At 41.4% G+C, this 21106-nt stretch overlaps 1 protein-coding gene across 4 annotated transcripts in view; it reads right to left on the bottom strand.

Annotated features, from left to right (window-relative positions):
* Window positions 1-2410: 2410 nt before the first annotated feature.
* ELMO1 (engulfment and cell motility 1) overlaps window positions 2411-21106 on the bottom strand; it is a 562488-nt gene continuing 543792 nt past the window's right edge. For all 4 annotated transcript variants that reach the window (XM_061165360.1, XM_061165359.1, XM_061165362.1 and 1 more), the window contains exons 20-22: window positions 18759-18841; window positions 8852-8929; window positions 2411-3823 (exon numbers count right to left, since the gene is read on the bottom strand). In XM_061165360.1, the coding sequence (XP_061021343.1) occupies window positions 3623-3823; window positions 8852-8929; window positions 18759-18841 (362 nt within the window). In that variant the 3' untranslated portion in view covers window positions 2411-3622. The remainder of the gene's footprint in view (window positions 3824-8851; window positions 8930-18758; window positions 18842-21106) is intronic.

Genomic DNA, 21106 nt, shown 5'->3' with positions numbered 1-21106 from the left:
ATGCCATGTAGTTTAACTATACTACCAGTGGATCATTCAACCACTGTGTATTAAAAAGGAAAGGAGTGGATGTGAGAGAAGGACAGGGCATGGACAGAGGACCAAAGGGCTGGGAGGGGATTTATTTACGGAGTGATGAAAATTTCCAGCCCCATCATCCACAGGCTTCTCAAATCATGAAATTTCCATTTTAGAATGAGGTAAACAGCTCTCATTTCTTTGATTGGAGAAGTTCAGCAAACTCACTGTCTCATGATCCCTCCTTGCTATCATTTCCTAAAATCTCCCATCCCGCCTCCCTTCAATGATTTGGTTTTTCAATTAAATTACTTGATTATAACTTTTCTGATTTTACAAATTTTATTCTTGTTGCATTCCTAGTGTTTAGCTCTAAACAGTTTTTGATTATTGTATGAATATTTATTTCCTTTAAGTTAAAAGTTTATGTTAATTCTCACCCAGGGATTGAACCCATGTCTTTCATGTTTCCTTTATTACAGGTGAATTCTCTACCCACTGAGCCATTGGGGAAGCCAAATATTTTATAACTACAACAAGATGGAACAAAGGTATATATGTCAACTACTCAGTTCATTATAGAACAGGCAGGTAGGAAGCAATTTAGCTGATAGTTGAAAAGCGGTTTAGAGTGGATTTGCAAATAGACTCCAGAAACATTCAGCCATGCACTTTTTCTTCTGCAATAGTCATCAGATTTTCGTATCCTTAGTAGTCACTTTTGAGTTTGAGAATGCCAACTAATTACCCTTCTCCCTATAGCTTCTGAATAAGAGCAAGAGAGGAACTAAAGTACCAATAGATTAAAATTCAATGATCAATTTTATTTCAGGTAAAGCTGAATTGGAGAATGCGGCTTAGCCATAATGACAAAACTGGGCTCTTCCTTCAGTGTTCCTTTGGCTTGGCTAATTTGTCCAGGCCTAGAATCCTGTGGTGACGGGGGCTGAGCTGGGGGGTGGGAGGCTTACTGGCTGGGAAAGCCCTGGGCAGTGTAGGCTGAGAAAGATGGGGTGGCCAAATGTGGACAGTAAACCAGCACCACATTGCCACAAAATGAAGGAATGAGGTCATACTCTCAGGATCTCACTAGTCCTTGAAAGGAAGGTCTACAAGGTGGCAGAATACTCTTTTTAATAGCTGTGAAAGAGTTAGTTTCTATTTAATGCACCAAAGCAAGAGCAACAGAAGAGAGAAGGGCTTGTTCCTCCTGGCAAGACTCCCCAGATCTCGGGTATATTGGTCCAAAAAATTCCCTTTTCATAAATGAAGTCTGGTAACTCCTAAGTAACAAATGGTCTGACTCTGTCTTCTTTCTTTTACCTACCATTTATCATTTTATCAGGCTGATGGGTAAATCTATAAATGCTCCTGACGTGAAGGACATACGTGTTAATATCATCAAAACTTAATGTAAAGGAAGCTTCAACCTGACACTCAGGCATGAGTGTATTGATGGGAAGCATAATTACTTGGGAATTACTATGGATCATAAAAGAATTTTTTTTCCTGTAATTTATGGAGAGTTCATGTCATCTCAACCCAGGTGAGCCTGTAATTGCACATCTTGGTGACAATAATGAGTAGTGACCCGAAGGCATCTAACACCTCTGCCGTGAGTCAAGAGTGGCTTGTGCTGTGAATTCCACATCTTTTGGACCTTCCTGACATTTCTTCCAGCTGTTGGAGTTTATGATACAGATATGCCTCCAATGGAAATAACCTCAGAAAAATCCTTTGCTGGGCTCTGACCCATATTTCATTAATTCATGGTTAGATTTATCTAGTTCTGGCTTGATTTATTTCTGGTCTGTGGGTCTGCATTTTTTTCCATTGCTAAATTTGCGCCTTCAAAATATGGTCTGTTTCATTTGGTCAGTTTTATAAATTATATAATGGTAAGGAAGAAAAAATAAAAGATAAAGTCACAGTCAGGAGGTAATAGTGTAAAATGAATAGATTATAAATATATATATTTTAATTTTTTTAATTTCTGTTTTTTAAAAGTAATTAATATGATCACTATACAGCATGTGGGATCTTAGTTCCCTGACCAGGGATCAAACCCATGCCCCTGCAGTGGAAGCGCAGTCTTAACCACTAGACCGCCAGGGAAGTCCCTACATTATATTTTTACGAACTGGGTCTGATTTTCTAGCTGACTTGAGATGGTCTTCTTAGAAGGATCACTCTTTACTGATGCTCAGAGCCTATGGATCCAGCGAAGGTCAAGAGTCCCCAAAGCCAGTGCTTCTCAAACTTTAATATGCATGAGCATCACCTGATTCTTCAAGGTTGGGGTGAGGTTTAGATTCTGCAGTTTCAACAAGCTCTCAGTGATGCTGATGACTGAGCAGCAAGAACCTAAATTATCAAATCAAAACACCAGCTCTCCAACTCATCACAATTAATTTTATTCCACAGCATGTTTAGGGGAATGTTATTCTCAGGAAGATGTTTAGGACTCAAATAATTAAACAAAAAAAACCTGGAAAGTACACACATTTATGTATCTCTTCTTTTCATTAAATATATATCTGTTTGGCAAAAAATGTTAGACTCTTTTATACAAAAACAAAGCAAAAAAAAAAAAAACAAACAAAACAACCAACCCCCAAAACCAACAACCCAAACCCTTTGCAAGTTGTCAATACCTGTAATAACTACAACGATGTAAACTTGGATGTCTGCCAGCTTGACCATCTTGTGGAACCTGTGTTGCAGCAGAACCCCCCCCAGACCCTCAGATAGCAACTGCCTGTCATCGAGGCTTTTGGATTTAGTACGTTAGAGATGAAGCAGGACGACTGAGTTCAGCATTGTGCTTTTCAGCTAAGGGGCTGGAGGAGTGTGTGGCAATGAGGAAGGCAGGTCAGGGCAGGGGCAGGGAGAAGAAGCCCAAGACTGGCTGAGAGACAGGAAGGGTGGTCACAGCCACAGGGCAGACGTGATGTGGCCACGGGACCCTCAGATTGTGTCTGGTGACCCAACGCTTGCGAGAACTAGGATGAGGCAACCGCTGCTGCTCTTGGAACCAGAGAGGAACCAGGCAGGCAGAGGCCAGGATGGGAAAAGGAGGGCATTTAGAAGCAGATTTCAATTCACATGGAACTGGTGGTGTGAGCAGACCCTGGAGAGAAGGGGAACAAGGGGTGGTGTTTGTCTTCTCAAGTAGCTAGACCGTTTCTGGTTCTTCCAGACCCAGAGCTTGGGGCACATCTCTGTGCCTGGCTGCAGATTGGGAGGAGGTCTGGGCTGCTGGCTTGCAGCCTCTAGGAGGGGAGGACTTGCCTGCTGGAATGAAGATGGAAGGGCCCTTTGGCTCTCTCATTGGCGGTGGATTTTGCTTTTCTCCCACCTTCGACTGCAGCGACGGGAGGTGACCTAAAGCAATAGAGTCTAGAAACAGAATCAGGGTGGTGAGCAGGATGCCAGGTAGGGGCAGAAAAATGCCAGAGTTAGAGGAGGCGAGGCCAAAGGAAGTGTGGACCCACAGCGTCCCTTGACCACAGCGGATTCCACGGTGTGGGCGCCTTTTCATTCTTTTCTCCTATTAGCTAAATCTTCCAGTTTTGGAGGGGGGTGCATCTGGGCCCAGGGTGCTTCAATTACAGTCATAGACGAAGTCATAGTTGCTGGGCTCCTTGGGGATGGGTGGAGGCGCGTCAGGGATCTGAATGTTTTCCAGGTCTAGGAGGCGGAGCTTGATTTCCATGCTGAGCAGCGTGTCCAAGTCATTCCGCGTCAGGTCACTCATCATGTCTTTCCCCAGCAGCGCATTCAGCCCATCTGTCCAGATACAGTACTGAGGAGAAAGAAGATGACAATGAGAACGACTGATGACAATTACAAGAGGAATAACAATTGCTAACACCAACTGATCACTCAGCAAGGGCTGGGCTCTGTGCTAAGGGCTTTGCCTACATCATCATCTGATAGTCAGCACCTCTATAAAGTTGACACTTCTGTTAGCATCTCTGTTTTACAGATGAGGGAACTGAGACAATGAGAAATTAAGTCACTTGGTAGTATGTGGAGTAGGTGGGATTTGAACTTATGCAATCTGCCTCCACTGTCTGCACTCTTCTGTACAAATAATGCCTCCCTGCATAGCAGCAGCAGGATTTGAGTTTTTTCTGCCTGTGCAACAGAATATCTCTAACATCCCACCAGTGAATCAAAGAGTTAAAGGTATTGGTAGAATATATCCTAACACTCCTGGACTCAACATCAGATCAAACTTGCTACTCTCCTGACTCCAAGCAAAGTTCCTAATCTAGAGCTAATATCTGACTATCCTGTTTGATTCCTGCACTCAAAATGACAGCCAAACCCCACCGGGGCTAATGGTGGTCCCACCTTTGTATTTCTTAGCAAAAGATTTAGGAATAGCTCAGTGCTGCCCAAGGTCTGGTAGACAAAATGGCTAAAATTATTGGGTGATCTTAATGGAAAGTGGCTTAGCTGCCAGTCTATGGACCTCTTCTGCCTGGGTTTCTGGTTTCTAAGGGTTTTCTCCTCCAGTTCTTTGGAATCTGGTCCTTGGGGACATCACCTGTTTTGGAAAGCACTCCATAGTACCCAAATAAGAATTTGGTTCTTTCCCTCTCATTAAAAATTAATCATGCCCTTTGCTTCTCCAGTAGGCTATGAACTATGTTTCATTTATCTGAGGATCTGCCTTGCTCTTGTTAGCTTCCCTTCAGAGGCTGAAATCCTGCCCTGATCTGGTATTAAAGTCATAATACCTGGGGAAGAACTAGCCTCTGCTGCCAGCATCAGAAAACTGCCTGCATCCTGGATGTTGTGCTTGGTTCACCTTTTAGGATGTCCCAGTCCTATATAGGACTTCTTTGATAGCAATTTCACTGCTCTTCCTATGGGACTGGTCTTCCTTCTAGAATGTGTTCTAGATTCCTTTCTTGCCCTTACTAGGTCAAGTTGCAATTCCAGACCCTACTTAGCTTGTCCTTTGCACTGTGGTTACCTGGGCCATGTTCCAGAATATGATAGCAGATCTTAACATAAAAGCACTACAAGATGGCGAGCACTATATAGATCTTAAGTCACAATGATGGCTTAGAAATCTACCCTGATGCACACTGGTGGTGCCCCTTGTTAAGCCAAGGAGTGTACCATGGGTGTGTTATTAAGTCTGAGCAGGGCAGTCCTGAACTGGAGAGCTTCAGTTCAGCCTTGACCATGGGATCTCAGGCAGAGCACTTAACCATCTAAATATCAGCTGAGGACTAAGGGGTTTCTGGAAGTATTAGTGATCTCGTGAATACCTTAGATAGATTCTGCTGCCGCTGCTGCTAAGTCACTTCAGTCGTGTCCGACTCTGTGTGACCCCATAAACGTCAGCCCACCAGGCTCCCCCGTCCCTGGGATTCTCCAGGCAAGAACACTGGAGTGGGTTGCCATTTCCTTCTCCTAGATAGATTCTAGACACATCTAAATGTGTCTTTCTTCATAAATAATCTTGATAAAAATAGATACCCAGGTCCTACTCTGTAGATCTTGATCTTACAAATCTTAGGTCAGGAAGTTTTATTTAGAAAAGCTTCCAGCTAATTCTGATGTATCTCCATTTAGAAGCACCACTGAACCCCATGCTCTTTAAGGCCCCTTCCAGTTTAGACACTGTTTCATTGTAAATCCCTAAGTGCTGGGGTTGCCACTCTTTGTACACAGCCTTCCCAGTCCTGGCTAGCTTCCTAGTACAGATTAATTTAACCCTTTAGAACACTTCTGTGGTGCTTTTCTTTTGAGAAGCAGCAAGCACAGAAAACTTTTTTAAAAAGCATCACAATCAATAAACAAAAACTGTAGTACTGAATCTGAGTTGGAAATTTCAATATAAATTTATGATGGATTTTGTCTTTTAAAAACATAACTCCAAGCTCTGTCTCCAAAAATGCCTAAAAATAATCACCAACCCAGTAGTAACAGGCACTGAGTGTCCAGATTCTGGTTGCTAAATAACAAAAGGAGTCAAAACTCCATAGAGAAAAGGCAGGAAACGCACAAGAAGAATCTGGAGTATCTTGTCATGCCAGAATGCCTGAAAGCTGCCAGAGTCATCTGTCAATAGGACTCAGAAACCAACCAGAAGGTATTCCTACTTTCTCTGTAGTTGTTCAGTCGCTCAGTCATGTCCGACTCTGTGCCACCCCATGGACTGCAGCATGCTAGGCTTCCATGTTCTTCACTGTCTCCTGGAGTTTGTGAAAACTCATGTCCATTGAGTCAATGATGCCATCCAACCCATCTCATCCTGTTGCCCCCTTTCTTCTCCTGCCCTAATCTTTCCCAGTGAGTCAGCTCTTCACATCAGGTGACCAGAGTATTGAAGCTTCAGTGTCAGTCCTTCTGATGAATACTCAGGGATGATTTCCTTTAGGATTGACTGATTTGATCTCCTTGCAGTCCAAGGGACTCTCAAGAGTCTTTTCCAACACAGTTCAAAAGCATCAATTCTTTAGAACTCAGCCTTCTTCACGGTTCAACTCTCACATTCATACATGACTACTGGAAAAACCATAGCTTTGACTATACAGACCTTTGTTGGCAAAGTGATGTCTCTGCTTTTTAATACACTGTCTGGCTTTGTCACAGATTTTCTTCCAAGGAGCAAGTGTCTTTTAATTTCATGGCTGCAGTTACCATCCACAGTGATTTTAGAGCCCCCCAAAAATAAAGTCTGTCACTGTTTCCATTTTTTCCTCCCATCTATTTGCCATGAATTGATGGGACCAGATCTACTTTCTCTAGGTAAGATAATTTGGGCACTGATAATGACAATAATGGTAACCTATTAAAATATAGGACTTCCCAGGTGGCACTAGTGGTAAAGAACTCATCTGCCAATGCAGGAGACATAAAAGACATGGGTTCAGTCCCTGGGTTGGGAAGATCCCCTGGAGGAAGGCATGGCAACCCACACCACTATTCTCGCTTAGAGAATCCCATGGACAGAGAAGCCTGGAGAGTTACAGTCCATCGGGTCTTTAGAGATGCACAAGGGGAATATTTACAAATAAAATGATGATATCTGGATAAGCTTTGAAAATAATCTGGGGTATGGAAGCTGGGTGTGGGTGGGGGAATAGGTGAAACCTCATTGGCTATGAGTTGATAATTGCTGAAGCTAGGGGATGGACACTGGCAAGAAGTTCTGAGTCCAGGCCCTGCTTTCTTCCTTCCAAAGCCATGCAGGACGGGGCTCAGATAGAAGGTGTTTCTGGAACAAGATCCCCATGCTTTAAATTCAGGTTCTATCATTTACTACTTGTTTGATCTGGGAAATGTTTCTTAAGTTCTCTGTGGCTCATTACTTTTTCTTTTTTTATAAAATGGAAATAACATTAGCTTGTTTCTTTTACTGTTACAGAATGAAGATTGAGGGAGGTGAGGCACACAAAGCATTGAGTGGTGCCTGGTTCAGAGTATTCCAGTTATAATTACTATTGTCTTTACTATTGTTGAGGTAGTCAATGTTGGGAGGCTTCTCTCTCCTCCTTTGATCAATGAGGATATCTGTAATAGAACTTTCTGCTTTATGGAGCAATTATGCAAATAAAATGAGGTAATAGATATGAAAGTGGTCTGAAGAAATTAAAAGTATTCACAAGTGCATGGCATTTTTCTCCTCACTGCATCAATAAAAAGTGGCAGATATGAATAAAAATTTGGCAGTCTCAGAGCATTTATCCTTATCTGGAATTAATGCATACTGGGCAAAACAGCCTTGTATAGATTTACATAGCATCCACAGTTCTACTATTTTAAGTGGTTTCCTATATATCTGTATATATCTTGAATATGGTGGCCTGCGTACAACCACAATTTTATTTAAAAAGAGAAATGGTAGGACACAGTATCTATTTTCAAGAAGATGAAGACAAAGTCATTTCCTTCCATGAACTAAATGTCAAGTAACACAGAATTATATTTAAGCACCACTTTAAATGCAGGATTTGCATCTAATCTTTCTTCTCTTTTGGGGATGTACAATTTTATTCAAAAGCTTCAAACCAGTAAAAAACAAAAACAAATACAGAATAACTTCTAAATGAGTTAAGTCTCCCTAAGGAAATGGGGAACAAAATTCAAGTTCTATTAAAATGTTCCTTCCTTTCTAAAAGCTTTTTATGTTACCACATGTACAACAAAAATTTGAATGGTATCATCTAAAAATAAGAGTTTCAAGCATGATGTTGGGGTCTAGTTTACAAGAGAAAAAGTTAAATCAGCCATAGCTGCTACTTCATCTTACAAATGCTTTTTCCTAGATTTATGCTAAATATTTTAAATATAGCTGACAGTGTTCTTCGAGAAGAGAAACAAATTATACATATAACAAGATGTCAAAAAGGAATAAAAGCATCGCAAAAATAAAATTCCAACAGCAGAGACAGTCCTAAACCTCTTAAAATAACTTAAACACGGTAAAAAATCTAGTTCTTAAACGTTTTAAAGAATTGAGACAAATTTATCATGGGAAAATTTTGACCAAAACCTAAATATTCAATAAAAACCAAGCAATAGCTAAGGATGATACTTTTCTGTAACAGTTATGTCCTTCCTATGAAGGATTCATACCTTCTTCTTTACCATAAAATCTTGATTAAGCTAAGAAGGAGTTGAATCTGTTTTAATTTGCAGTTTTTTGAGAGATTTTCATTCTATTCCAAGTCAACAAAATGTGCCTTTGCTCATAATTTTTCTCAGGTAGACTTAAAAAAAATTTTCTTTCCAGTATTTTTTTATCTGCTGTTTTTCTCAAGAAAATATGACATTCTCTCATAAATTAACCCCTGGAGACCTTTACCTCATGCTTGTCAGGAGCTATGAAGTTCAGTTGGCAGTTTGAGTCATACAAGATCGAGAAAGCAAGTTCAAGCACCTCCTGCAAGAGATTAGAGAAAACACCACATTGAAGACAACTTGCACGTTTTGTTTTTCAGTTACAAATGGCTGCAGATTGAACATGGAATAGTGCCTATAGTGGGTCCAGGCAAGTGGAGCAGCATTGAGGCTGATGGGAAGAAGGATGATATTTTTCAAGATTCACAACACATTTCCTTCTCTCTCTTCATGGGAGGTCTGTATGAACCAATTCGTTTAATTCTCAAGACAGTGCATGGAACAAGTGTTATCATTCCTCTTTTATGGGAAGGAGCTCAGAGAGGTTAAGTGAGTTGTCCAAGGCCACACAGCCCCAAAACTGTGCTACTTTCCTATCTTCAGCATCTCCCTCCCCGGGAGACCATGGAAAGCAGTAAACTCTTTCACAATCAGCAACATTATGGGCTGCTCTATCTTCTGTCATTTGCGAAAAGACAGATGTTCATAGAGGGTATAAACTTCCTAAATCATGGAAGCTACATAGGAGGTAATGAGGCTTCTGGATGAATCCACTGTCCTTAGGTAGTATGTCTGCCCTTTGACCTCTGAACTACTGTAGAACAAAGGCTATACCAAACCTAGTTCTATCCTATAGTGGCTGCAGGGTGTAAAGGAGAGTTTGGGCCCAAGTGGCAGGATAGCTGGATTCATTCATTGGTGAATGTCTCTTCATTCGAGTGCCTGGGTTCATTCACAGTACAGACTGTGAGACAGACCCAAAGGGCCAAGGACTAAGTGACGCTGTCATTCCATCGTAGCTGGATCACCTTGGCTGAGACACTCAGTGCTGTACCTAATACGTACGTTAAAATATACTTCTCAAATTGTACGCACTATGCAATAATGGGTATAATGATTATTCGACTGGATTGAGCAGTCAGCAGGTACAATCTTTGCGAGACAAGAGTCACTGCACATCTCAGCACCCTGTTTTGTGTTTGTGTGCGTGTGTTAGTTGCTCAGTCATGTCCAACTCTTTGTGACCCCATGGACTGTAGCCCACCAGGTTCCTCTATCCATGGAATTCTTCTGGCAAGAATACTGGAGTGGGTAGCCATTTCCTTCTCCAGGGGATCATCCTGATCCAGGGATCGAACTTGCGTCTCCTGTGTCTTCTCCATTAAAGGCAGATTCTTTACCATCTGAGCCACCAGGGACGCCCCTCTCGACACCCTAACAACTCCTAATTTGGAGGAAAGAGCCAAGTGAGTCCATATCGATGCTCTGCATCACTACAACACACATGTGCTAGCCTACCTTCTATCTCTGTGTCTATGAGGCACCACTGATGACTGCCCCTTTCCCTCATGGTATGATCTGGGAGCTGCATTCTCAGTAACCACCCACAGGCGTTCTTTCTTAGGGAGGTAGATCTCTCCACATCATTCTCTACCTCAACATCTGTCAGAAGATTTGTCTTTGGCCAGTAACTCACAGCAAGAATGCTCCAGAAAGAAGATGGAAGGCAGAAAGATGAGATCACTGCTGCTAGATTTCAGAATTCCAGATGAGAAAGAATTCTCCCAAGCGGACTCCAAAGGCTCAGCATTAGGTGGATGTCTCTCCTGACACAGTCAGCCATCAGGCTATTTGTGGCTCTCATGAATTCTTTGTTTGGCTCGTCTCTAGCTGTCCCCTCATTAAGGGAAAGCAGCTTTTGTTCTGAGCGCAGACCTACCAGCATCTCATCCTCTTAGGGTATCCTCACTCCACCAGAAATAGAAACAAGTGAAGGAAAAACTGCTGAGTTACAGACCAGGATCTATTCTGCAAGACTACCCACTCTGAATTTTTCATTCTTTTCTTCCTTAGGATTCTATTCAAGCCTGCCCAGTAAAGATCAATAAAAATGGAAAAGAGTTCACCAACAAACAAAAACAATTTCCCCATAAGTTTAGCATCTCTTTCGGGTCTTTTAGTGTATAATGAAAATGGTCATGGGTCCTAGCAGTGGTATAATTGGTGTCATCCTTTTAAAAAAGCCTGTAAGGCAGTCCATATCAAGAACAAGCCGTCCCACTTTTGGAGTTACTCCTAAAAAAATTTAAAAGGAAGCAAAACTGTATTTACTATAATCTGTAAGAATGTAATAGAAGAGAAAGAGAATATTGTGCTCAATCATGTCCAACTCTGCGACCCCATGCCCTGTAGCCTGCTAAGCTTCTCACTCCATGGGATTTTTCAGGCAAGAATACTGGAGTGGGTTGCCACTTCCTTCTCCAGGGGATCATTCCATCCCAGGGATTGAACCTGGGTCTCCTGGGTTGCAGGTGGTCTCCCACATTGCAGGTGTATTCTTTACCAACTGAGCCACCAAGGAAGCCCTAAGAACGTAATACAAGGAACTAAATAAATGTCCTCCCTTCTTTGGTAAAACATTAAATAAAGAAATCACAGATTAGCAACCCTGCAAAATATATGCTGCTAGGCATTAAGTATAATTACAAACATTCGATTTTAAGTGGAAAAACAAACAAGAGAAATGAACATTATTTACATACTGATTACAACTAGGAACAATGTCTAGCTGTGGTTGGAGACTGGAACCAAACATGTGAAATGAAAATAATTATGTTAAGATGCTGGGATCACAGGTGATTATTTTCTTTTAAAAAACTGAAAACATTTTTCAACAAAATGTTAAACTCTAATCTCATAAAATCATAAAAACTGTTCTTAGATGAGAAACACTGATATAGGTGATGATTTCTTTACTAATCTTAGTGTCATCCTCTGGAAAAACTCTGACTTGTACTTAGGAGACTGGAGAGAAAGGAGAGGAGGGGCTTTGCTTCTGGACACCCAGTCAGTACATCACAGCAGGTGACCTTCAGATGTCAACAGGAAAAGGTGAAACTGACAACGGATTTCTGACTGATGCTAGACCATGCCTGCTGCTTTGCTTAGGGCAGGCACATAGCTAATCATCCCCTTGCTTATGACAGCAGGTGTGAGCATCAGCAGAACCCAGATGTGGCCTCTTGACTAGGTGCTGAAGTCACTTGAGACCAGAGTGTCAGTGTGGTTGTCCTTTGTGACACTTCCTCTTCCACAGGGCATGGAGCAGAAAGAAAAAGGAGGGAGGCTGCCAACTTTAGGTTTCGCCCTTCTAAGGCATTTACCAGCGAGGACGTGAATGAGAGGAACTGTCATGACCTAGATTTCTGATAAACACAGGCAGGAAATAGGAAATTCGTGAGAATGTCAATCCCCACTTTAATTTCACCAAAGCTGCCTGGGAGGGGTTGGAGGAATTACTTCTCTGAGTCGCATGCCTGCGTTAAAGGCTGCTATCACTTATAATGAGTTTTATTGACGTCCCCAGCTGGCTGTCATTGAGGCTTTGGTGGAGGTCAGCTCTCCAGCACTCTGGGCAGACAGGCTGCAGAGCTGGCAGCGACGGCCTCTTGGGCTAACACTCTAGAAGCGGCCACCTGTCCAAACTGTCTGTGAGGGAGAGAGGTGCCGGGAGGCGGCGGAGTAAGTGGCTGTGGATCTGGGGCAGCGTCCCCCTCAGGGGCTTCTTGTCACACACCACAACACTCTCTTAGATAGCTGATGCTCTGCGGTTTTGCTACTCACTACCTAAGGTCTTTTATTCACTCTGGATCTAAGTCAGTGAAAAATCATGTCCAGGAGTAGCTTATTTCCATCCTCTGTCTCACTAATTCATATGTCCTCCCCTCACATGTGGAGGAAGGCCTGGGATAAGCGAGTTCTGTGGCTGGAGGATACAGGAGGAACTCACCCTATGACCTCTGACCCCACTCTCAACCTTCTGGCCCTGGGCCTAGCGACAAGGCATGCAGGGTCAGGGGATGCTTAGAGAAATTCTGGGCATGTTGGTGTCTTGGTTTGGGGATTTCCACCTTCCATGGTCATGTGATGGGCTGATAGAATATGAGAGTAGAGTTTTATACAACATAATTTCACTGTAAAGTGTTGGTTGCCACTCCTTACATTGTTTTGGGGTGACTTGTCTCATTTGGCCATCTCACTGGCATTCACTTTAACTATGTTGGTTCTCCAACATCTATCCAGGTTATCTTGAGGGCAAAGCATTTTGATTACAGATGTGGCTATAACTTGGCATGTGTTTGTGTTAAACATGGCCAGAGAAATAGTAGATTTCATAGCTATAAACACTGCAGCTCATCTATATGTCTATGAGTTTGACTTTCTATTTTATGAGGCAAAATCAGTCATTCACATATTATATGAATCTTGGGATGAATCGTGAGAGAATTGTGCCTTCTGTAAAGTAGCTTTATGTCTGGGCCCCGTCTAAGCATTATTAGCCAATAATAATAATAATAATCTAAGCATTATTAGCCAATAGTTCTCCAACCTATTTTCATCCCTGTCCCCACCAATCCTACACTGTGAATTCAGTGTTTCTCAGTCAGAGGATGTTCATCAGATGTCAAAAGTCCCCATGCACCTTTCATATACTGTTTCCTTCTTCTAGAAGGTCTTCCCCTCTCTTCTTTTCAAAACCCAGTTCAGACATCACTTCCTCCATGAGTCTTCTCAAAATCCCAGGCTCCCCTTGTTTTTAAATATACTGGGGTATAGGCACCATTGGATTATAATAGCATGTGGATTAATCTTAAATTAATATGTTAATCTTGTATCTGCTCTAGACACAAAATATCAGGGGCCAGGTTGTATTTATCTTTGGATTCCCAGCACCCGGCACAGGTCTGATATAAAGAAAATACTCAATATAGTGTGAGTATGAATGATGAATGAAGTAACTCTGAATAAACGGCTTTTTGTTTAAAGATCAGGATTTTCAAGTCAATACTAGAACATCAGCTTCTAATATAATCTGCTTCTTATTTCAGGTACATGAATCATACTGGAAAAATAAATCCGGGCTCTGGGCATGGTGAAATGAAAGCATCTCTCAGGTCAAACATATTCCTATCCCTTTCACTGATATCTGGTTAGATCTTCCCTCTGGTGATTGCATGCTAACTATTTAACTCCTAAAGCCCAAGGCAGTGGGATAAGTACCAGGACTGCCCACTTTCAAAAATACAGTAACAAATCAACTTTATTTTATGAATCACAGAGTTTGAATTTAGAATCCTTAATCCTTAAAAGTCAAATTCTTCCAATTCAATTTCCATTCACCCATGAAAATTCTTTTCAAGTATCAGGAATTTCCTACCCTCTCTGTGAAGAAGCCAATACTTTTTGTGTCCACAGAAATTTGTCTGTTGTACCAACTTCTTTTAAAGAAGTTAGACTCAGCTCCAGGAGGACAGGGCCGTGTCTGCATGTGCATCACTGTGCCTATAGCCCATCCTATCTCAAGCGCTCTAATGCTGACTGAGTGAAGGACTCTATGAAAAAAGACCTCTGCCTCAAGGGAAAGGATCAGTCCCTTTCCTTTATCTATTTCTAGGGCCTTAGACTGTGCCTGGCATGTCAGCTGTTGACTGAGCAAGAAGTACCACCAGTTCCCAACAGATCCGAATGTCCAGTTTGCCCTGCTCATAATTAAGCTAATGAAGAGTCCTGGGGCATAAAATGTCAGAATCTACTGTCTAGCTGGAAAAGCTTCAGAGCCAGCAGCAGGCCTTGGTTGCTGCCCACTGCCATGCACTGACAGACCTCCTGTGGACACATTTTGGCCAACCCTCCTTTTAAGCTGCAGGTCTCCTTTTTCCATCTTATCCCATCTCATCTTCCACTGCCCCCTTCTCCTTTTGCCTTCAGTCTTTCCCAGCATCAGAAGATATGGTTGGATAGCATCACCGACTCAATGGACAGGAATCTGAGCAAACTCTGAGAGATGGTGGAAGATAGGAATTAGTGACTGAATGACAACTCCCCTTTCTTATCCAGAAGTCCCAGAGGTAGGGAGGAGCAGGCCTCTGGATCACTGGGGAAGGGGTGTGAGTGAGTTGAAGAAATAAATTATTAGAATTTGGGGCTTCCTTTCTGCTTTCTGACATTTTTCCTGATGCATCAGATATATGAACACTATTAATATTACAAGACAAATTATTTTCATATGTATACAAATGAAAGAGCCAGGCTAGCAGAGCTACTGCTACCTCTCTCAGCCCTCTAGGCTAGCAAATTCCAGAAAGTAGCCTTCATTTGAAGTCTTATCTATGTGTCTACAGCAGTGTGTCCCATTTATCAATCCATTCTTCCATCATCTATCCACCCCTCCATCCACCCATTCATCTATCATTCATTCATTTGCCCACTTGCCCAGTTTTCTATAAGTATCATCACAATTTTTAAAAATAAGGTTGGAAAAGTCATTCACTCAGTTTGTTTTGTTGGTCTCCTCTAAAGGGAGAGGAATCTGAAACAAGAAGGCCAAAATCAGCCACATCCATCCTAGGCTCAAATGAGCTCATCTCCATACCTGTTTTGATATTGATAGCTTGTATCTCATTTCATTTTCTTTTGGTTAGTCAAGCTAGAAATTTCAATTTCATTTATATTTTCCAAGGACCAAGTTTTGCTTTTGTTGATTTTCTCTACTATTTTCCTGTTTTCAATTTCATTGATTTCTAATATTTATTATTTCTTTTCTTCTGTTTTCTTTAGGTTTAAATTGCTCTTCTTTCTCTAGTTTGCTAAGGTGGAAACTGTACTGATTTTAGACCTTTCCTTTTTCCTAATATATGCATTTAATGCTATACATTTCCCTTTCATCACAACCCACCCATTTTGGTAAGTTATATTTTCATTCTACTTAGTTTAAAACATTTTGTTATTTCTGTTTAAGTCTAAACTCTTTGAACTATGGGTTATTTGGAAGTGTGTTCTGAAATTTCCAAACATTTTGGGGATTTTCCATTTATCTTTCTGTCATTGATTTCTAGTCTAATTCCATTGTGAATTAGAATATAGTTTGTATGATTCTTACTCTTTTACACTTTTTAAGATATATTTTATGACCCAGAATGTGGTCTAACTTGGTGAATGTTTCTTGTGAGTTTGAGAAAAACATATATTGTGCTGTTGAGTAGATTTTCTATTAATGTTAATTGGATCAAGTTGACTGATAGTGCTGTTCAGGTCATCAATATCCTTATTGATTTTCTGCTCACTTGATCTATCAATTACTGACAGAGGGTTACTGAAGTCTCCAGGATAATAATGGATTTGTGAATTTCTTCTTTCAGTTATCTTAGTTTGCCTCATGCATTTTGATCTTTGTTCATCCCATTACTTTCACCTATCTTAGTTTTTATATTTAAGTGGGTTTCTTATAGGAAAGTATATATTTAGTCTTGCTTCTTATCTATTCAAATAATCCCTGTCTTTTAATTGGTGTATTTAGATCATCGACATTTAAAATGACTATTGACAAAGTTAGATTATGCCTGCCAAGTTTGTAACTCTTTTCATTTGTTGCATTTGTTCTTTATTTTTTATTTTCTCCTTTTTTTTTTTTTAACCTTATCCTGTTTTGAGTATCCTTACTTCTCCCTCCTGTATGTTTTGACTTTTCTGTCATTCATTTCACTTATCCATATGCCATAGATATAACACATTTTAAAATTATTATTTTAAGCAAAAAGTTACCTTTTAGATTAATTAATAAGAAAAAAATACTTTTCTTTTACCTTCACATATTCCTTCCCTAATAGTCTTCCATTCTTTATGTAGATTCAAGTTCCTATCCTATAGAATTTCCTTTCTGGCTGAAGAATTTCTTGCAGAGTAGGTCTACTGGTAATGAATTCTCTTGATTTTGCTCCTGAGTAGATCTGGTTGTGAACTCTGGATGTATGTGACTCAATGTATCCAGATTCCATGGTGGTGGTCTTCCCCTGCACCATCAATTCTCTTGGTAGTTCCAAAAAAATTGTTGAGTTTTACTTTATGCAGTTTCTTCTTACTGTGGGATAGGAGTGACAACTCCTAGGCTCTTTACGTGTTTGAGTTGAATGAGAAGTTCCTTCACACCTGTTTTAAATAATTCTCTGTGCCTACTTAGAGCGCTTGAGTCCTGGCAAGTTGCTTTGCTGCCAACACTACCACCCCTAGCCTTCTTTAGACTACACACTCTTATTGCTGCCAAGTTCCCCAAATTGTGTCCTGGTCAGTTCCAAGTGTTATATAACCACAGGGACCTCAGGTGGAGCTGAGCAGAGCTGGTACTTCCCAAGGCTATATCTGACATCAGGTGGTCTTGCTGCTGCTGCTGTCGCTTCAGTCGTGTTTGACTCTGTGCGACCCCGTAGACTGCAGCCCACCAGGCTCTGCCGTCCCTGGGATTCTCCAGGCAAGAACACTGGAGTGGGTTGCCATTTCCTTCTCCAGTGCAGGAAAGTGAAAAGTGAAAGTGAAGTCGCTCAGTCGTGACCAACTCTTTGCGACCCCATGGACTGCAGCCTACCAGGCTCCTCCGTCCATGGGATTTTCCAGGTAAGAGTACTGGAGTGGCAGGTGGTCTTGAAGGAAGGCAAATCGTGAAGGCTGGGGACTTGCTGCTTTGGTTAAGGATGCTCTTCTGGAATCTGATGAGCTGTTGGATCCGTTTCCCCACAACGTGGAGAAGAAGTAAATGCTGTGTAACGAATAACCTATAGACCCTAAGGTATGCCCTTATGTGGCCCAGTGCTTTATATGATGGTACTGTGATAGGCTTGGCACAAAAGGAATTCATATGGCCTAGAGGTGAATTATACTTAATGTAACTTAAGAAGCGAAACTCTTGTTATCAGTCTCTTTGGCTGTATCCTCTCCTTTATTTTCTTCCTAAATAGTACTTTTGTAGTACTTTTGATTTTCCTTAACCATGGATAGGGTCTTCTTATGCAGACATAGATTCACCTTCATCTTACAATGATTGAAATTACAGGGCAGGCATTATTCATGTCAAGCCTGATTGATAAATAGGATATGTATAATGTTTATACTCTTCTTAGATACTGGCACAGGGCAATAAAGAAGCAGCCTACCTGATCAATGTGATATTTTTGGTACCAAGGTGTCTGAAGCCTCCAGATCAATCTGATTAATCTTGTTCGTATGTGGATACTACGGATCACAAAATGCCAAAAGATAACAAAAATTGCTCCCTGATGGCCCCTCCAAGGGCAAATGTCTCCAAACTGGGGACAAAGGAAATTCCTCAACCTTTTCAGATAATGCTGCCCCGCACACCTTCTGTTATGGAATGTAGGCTGTCATGGTGAACAACACGGTGGGAAGGGTGAAAAATACCGCAATGTGAAGAGTGTTCAAGCAATATACACCTTTGGGAAAATTTTCTCCCTTAAGCTGAATTTGAACTGTTTCACAATATTTCCCATGATGCTGAAAAATATTAGGTCTTGAAAATTTTTCTAAGGTTTTTGGGAGTCATCTGGTCTCTCTTCCATTTCCCAGACTTCTCTAAGACCCCATAGGGGTAACTAAGAAGAAGAAAATGGAAGAGACTGGGGAGGAAATGCAGAAGGGAGAATGTGAACATATGTAGGAGGGTAAGAGGGGCCCAGAGGATGGAGATGAGTGGAAAGACTTGAGAGAAGACTGGTAACATCAGTGAGGGCAATTCCCAGGGCTGTACATGGACAGGAAGTGGAAGAATACAAGACATGGTGGGGCTTCAGCAAGTGATCAGTGAGAGAAAGAGTAAGACTGAGGGATGGAAAAGGAATCAGGGAAGGAAAAGGAACCGAGTTTAAGAGATGTGTAACTGTGTGACACATCTGCACACACACACACACACACACACACACACACACACACCCAACCACACAGGCATAGCTACCAAAGAAGGGCCCACTGTAGTTACTAACTGCATTGTGCAGACAGAACTACTTAGCATAATTTGGAAATCATACCTTATTTTGTTTAAGGGCACCTTTCTCTTTCATATGAGGGCAGTCCTTTCCCGTCACCACAGCTTTGATATCTGCCACCGGCACTGAAATTCATAAGAGAAAATGAAAGTAACTACATCATGTGACAGCATAAGTGTCCATAAAATAGCAAGACTAAGCATCACCGAGTCTGTTGGCACAGCTACCATTCCCAGACACTATAGCAGGAAGAGAAAAGAGATGAAAAGAGGGAGAAGTCAGGCAGGCTCCAGAACAAGGAACTAAAATATACTCTTAATATTCTGGTAGAAAGCATTCCTGGGGAGAAAAATCTATGTTCATAAGTAGAGTTTGTTTCAAGAAAAGAAATACCTAAAAAAAAAGATGGCACACAACAATAAAAAACCCATCATAGTTGTGTTAAAAGTGATGGCATTAGAAGGAGTAAAAATAATAATAAGTAATAGTGGTACTGATACTGATTTTATGGAAGACATCTATGTGCCAGGAGCAAATGCCAAGTGCTTCCTATAGATTGATATCTCTTACTATAGTAGTGACATCACTTTAGTTTCTGAGTTTTGGATAATAAGCGGAAGTAACCCTATCACAAAAAAATCTATCTGAACATAAACCATTCTGAACTCTCACTCTCCAAATTCTCCCTCTTGCCATCTCATTAATTCTCATAACCATTCTGTGAGGCAGGTTTTGTTATTCCTAGTTTATGGACAACAAAACTAAACTCAATTAAATAAAAGGAACATTCCTTTCTGTTAGGGAAATGGTAGCTGGCACTTATCTTGGAAATCCTGAGAATAATGCAGTTAGATAAAATGATGTTATCTATTGTCTTATTCAGGACTTGGGGGAAGATAAAAGATATGGAAAGGCTTTTGCCCTTAATGCTTTTGTTAAGATCATCGGATAGAGAGAAGGCTGCAGGATGGTTTGGAAACTTAATTTTAAAAACTGCAGAGTTATCTGTCCCTTTCCAACTCCTAATCTTTCAGTTCCTCAAGGGACTCTAGGGGCTCAGGATATTCAGAAGCTTTGACTCATCAATTCCTTGACTCCTCCAATGACGAAGATAATGAGAGATTTCACAATTAAAGTTCACCTACTTTTATTGGGGCATTGGGTTCTGGGGGTGACATTTAGATGAAGATAAAATTATAAAATAATAGAATATCAAAATGATATAACAGGAAGGCTCTTTAAAAGCTAACATTTTCCAGGTACCCTAAAGTTGCTAAGAACTCTGTCCAAATCCTTGATACCTCCAGAGCTCTCTCGAACCCTAGAGAGGAGTGGTGCTGTAATGAAATCTTTCAGGATTCTCTGACGGCACCCCCCTGCTCTCTGTTCCACCACATCTGCTCCTCTAGCTTGGACTCCTGGGTTCTAGATTCCTTGGTAGATAGGACTTGTTCTCACTAATAACAGTTCTGGGCACATGGAAGACCACGCTTCTCAGCAACTTTTGCATTTAGGTGGGGCCGAATAATGATTAGCTCTGGTAGTGAAACATGAGAGGAGATGGCCTGGCTCTTTTCCTGGTGGAGGCAGTGAGAAGCCCACTTCCATCAGCCTCTCTTCCCCAGCCACAGGGACTGATCAGGCCATGTGGTCCCTCCAGATGGTGCAGCTCTGGGATGTCAGAACAGCCATCAGCCTGTGTCCCTGTGATCACGCAGAGCGATCCTTTGAAAGCACATGTCAGTTATATAATTGAGGAGCGAGAAATAAACTCCTGTTGTGAGCCAGTGAGGTTTGGGGGGTTATTTATTCCTGAAGCTTAATGTAGCAATGCAGCCTCTTCTGAGTGGCATGACCCTTGACCTTGGACCCCCTTCCTCCCCTACCTGGCTGCTCAGGATCGGCATCTTCTTGTAGACAGTCCCTGTGATTCCTGAACTTTCCTTTGATCACAGCCACTGACTTCAGCTCTTCTCAAATCCATTTTCATAACCAACAATCAACCCTGTTCTCAGTGGCCAACCTGGCTACCTACTTGCTACTCTGGGAAGAGATATTTGGGCACTTTGGGAAGTTGGGTTTACTTAGTGTTTACGTTTCAGTGGAAAATGTACCACTGAAGTGAAACTGTGATATAATTAATGTACAAACTCCAAAACCCTTCTCAAGCTTCAGATGGAGTTTGAGTAGCAAACACCTCCTAGAAAGTCTTCTGCTGTTCAAATATGTAACATGCTCAGTGAACGAGAGAGCGTGTCTTTGATCGGTAAATAGTAAGTTACCCCTTTGCTTTGAAAACCCATCATGGGGAACAGGACAAGGGTAACACTAAGGTCTGTTGTGGGAGCAGTCTTCAGAATCTCTAATAAGAAGGCAGCAGGGGAGAAAAG

This window comes from Dama dama, chromosome 18, assembly GCF_033118175.1.
Source record: "Dama dama isolate Ldn47 chromosome 18, ASM3311817v1, whole genome shotgun sequence".
Classification (NCBI taxonomy): domain Eukaryota; kingdom Metazoa; phylum Chordata; class Mammalia; order Artiodactyla; family Cervidae; genus Dama; species Dama dama.
Note: the sequence above shows the minus strand (reverse complement) of the source record. Positions and strands in the feature narration are given on the sequence as shown.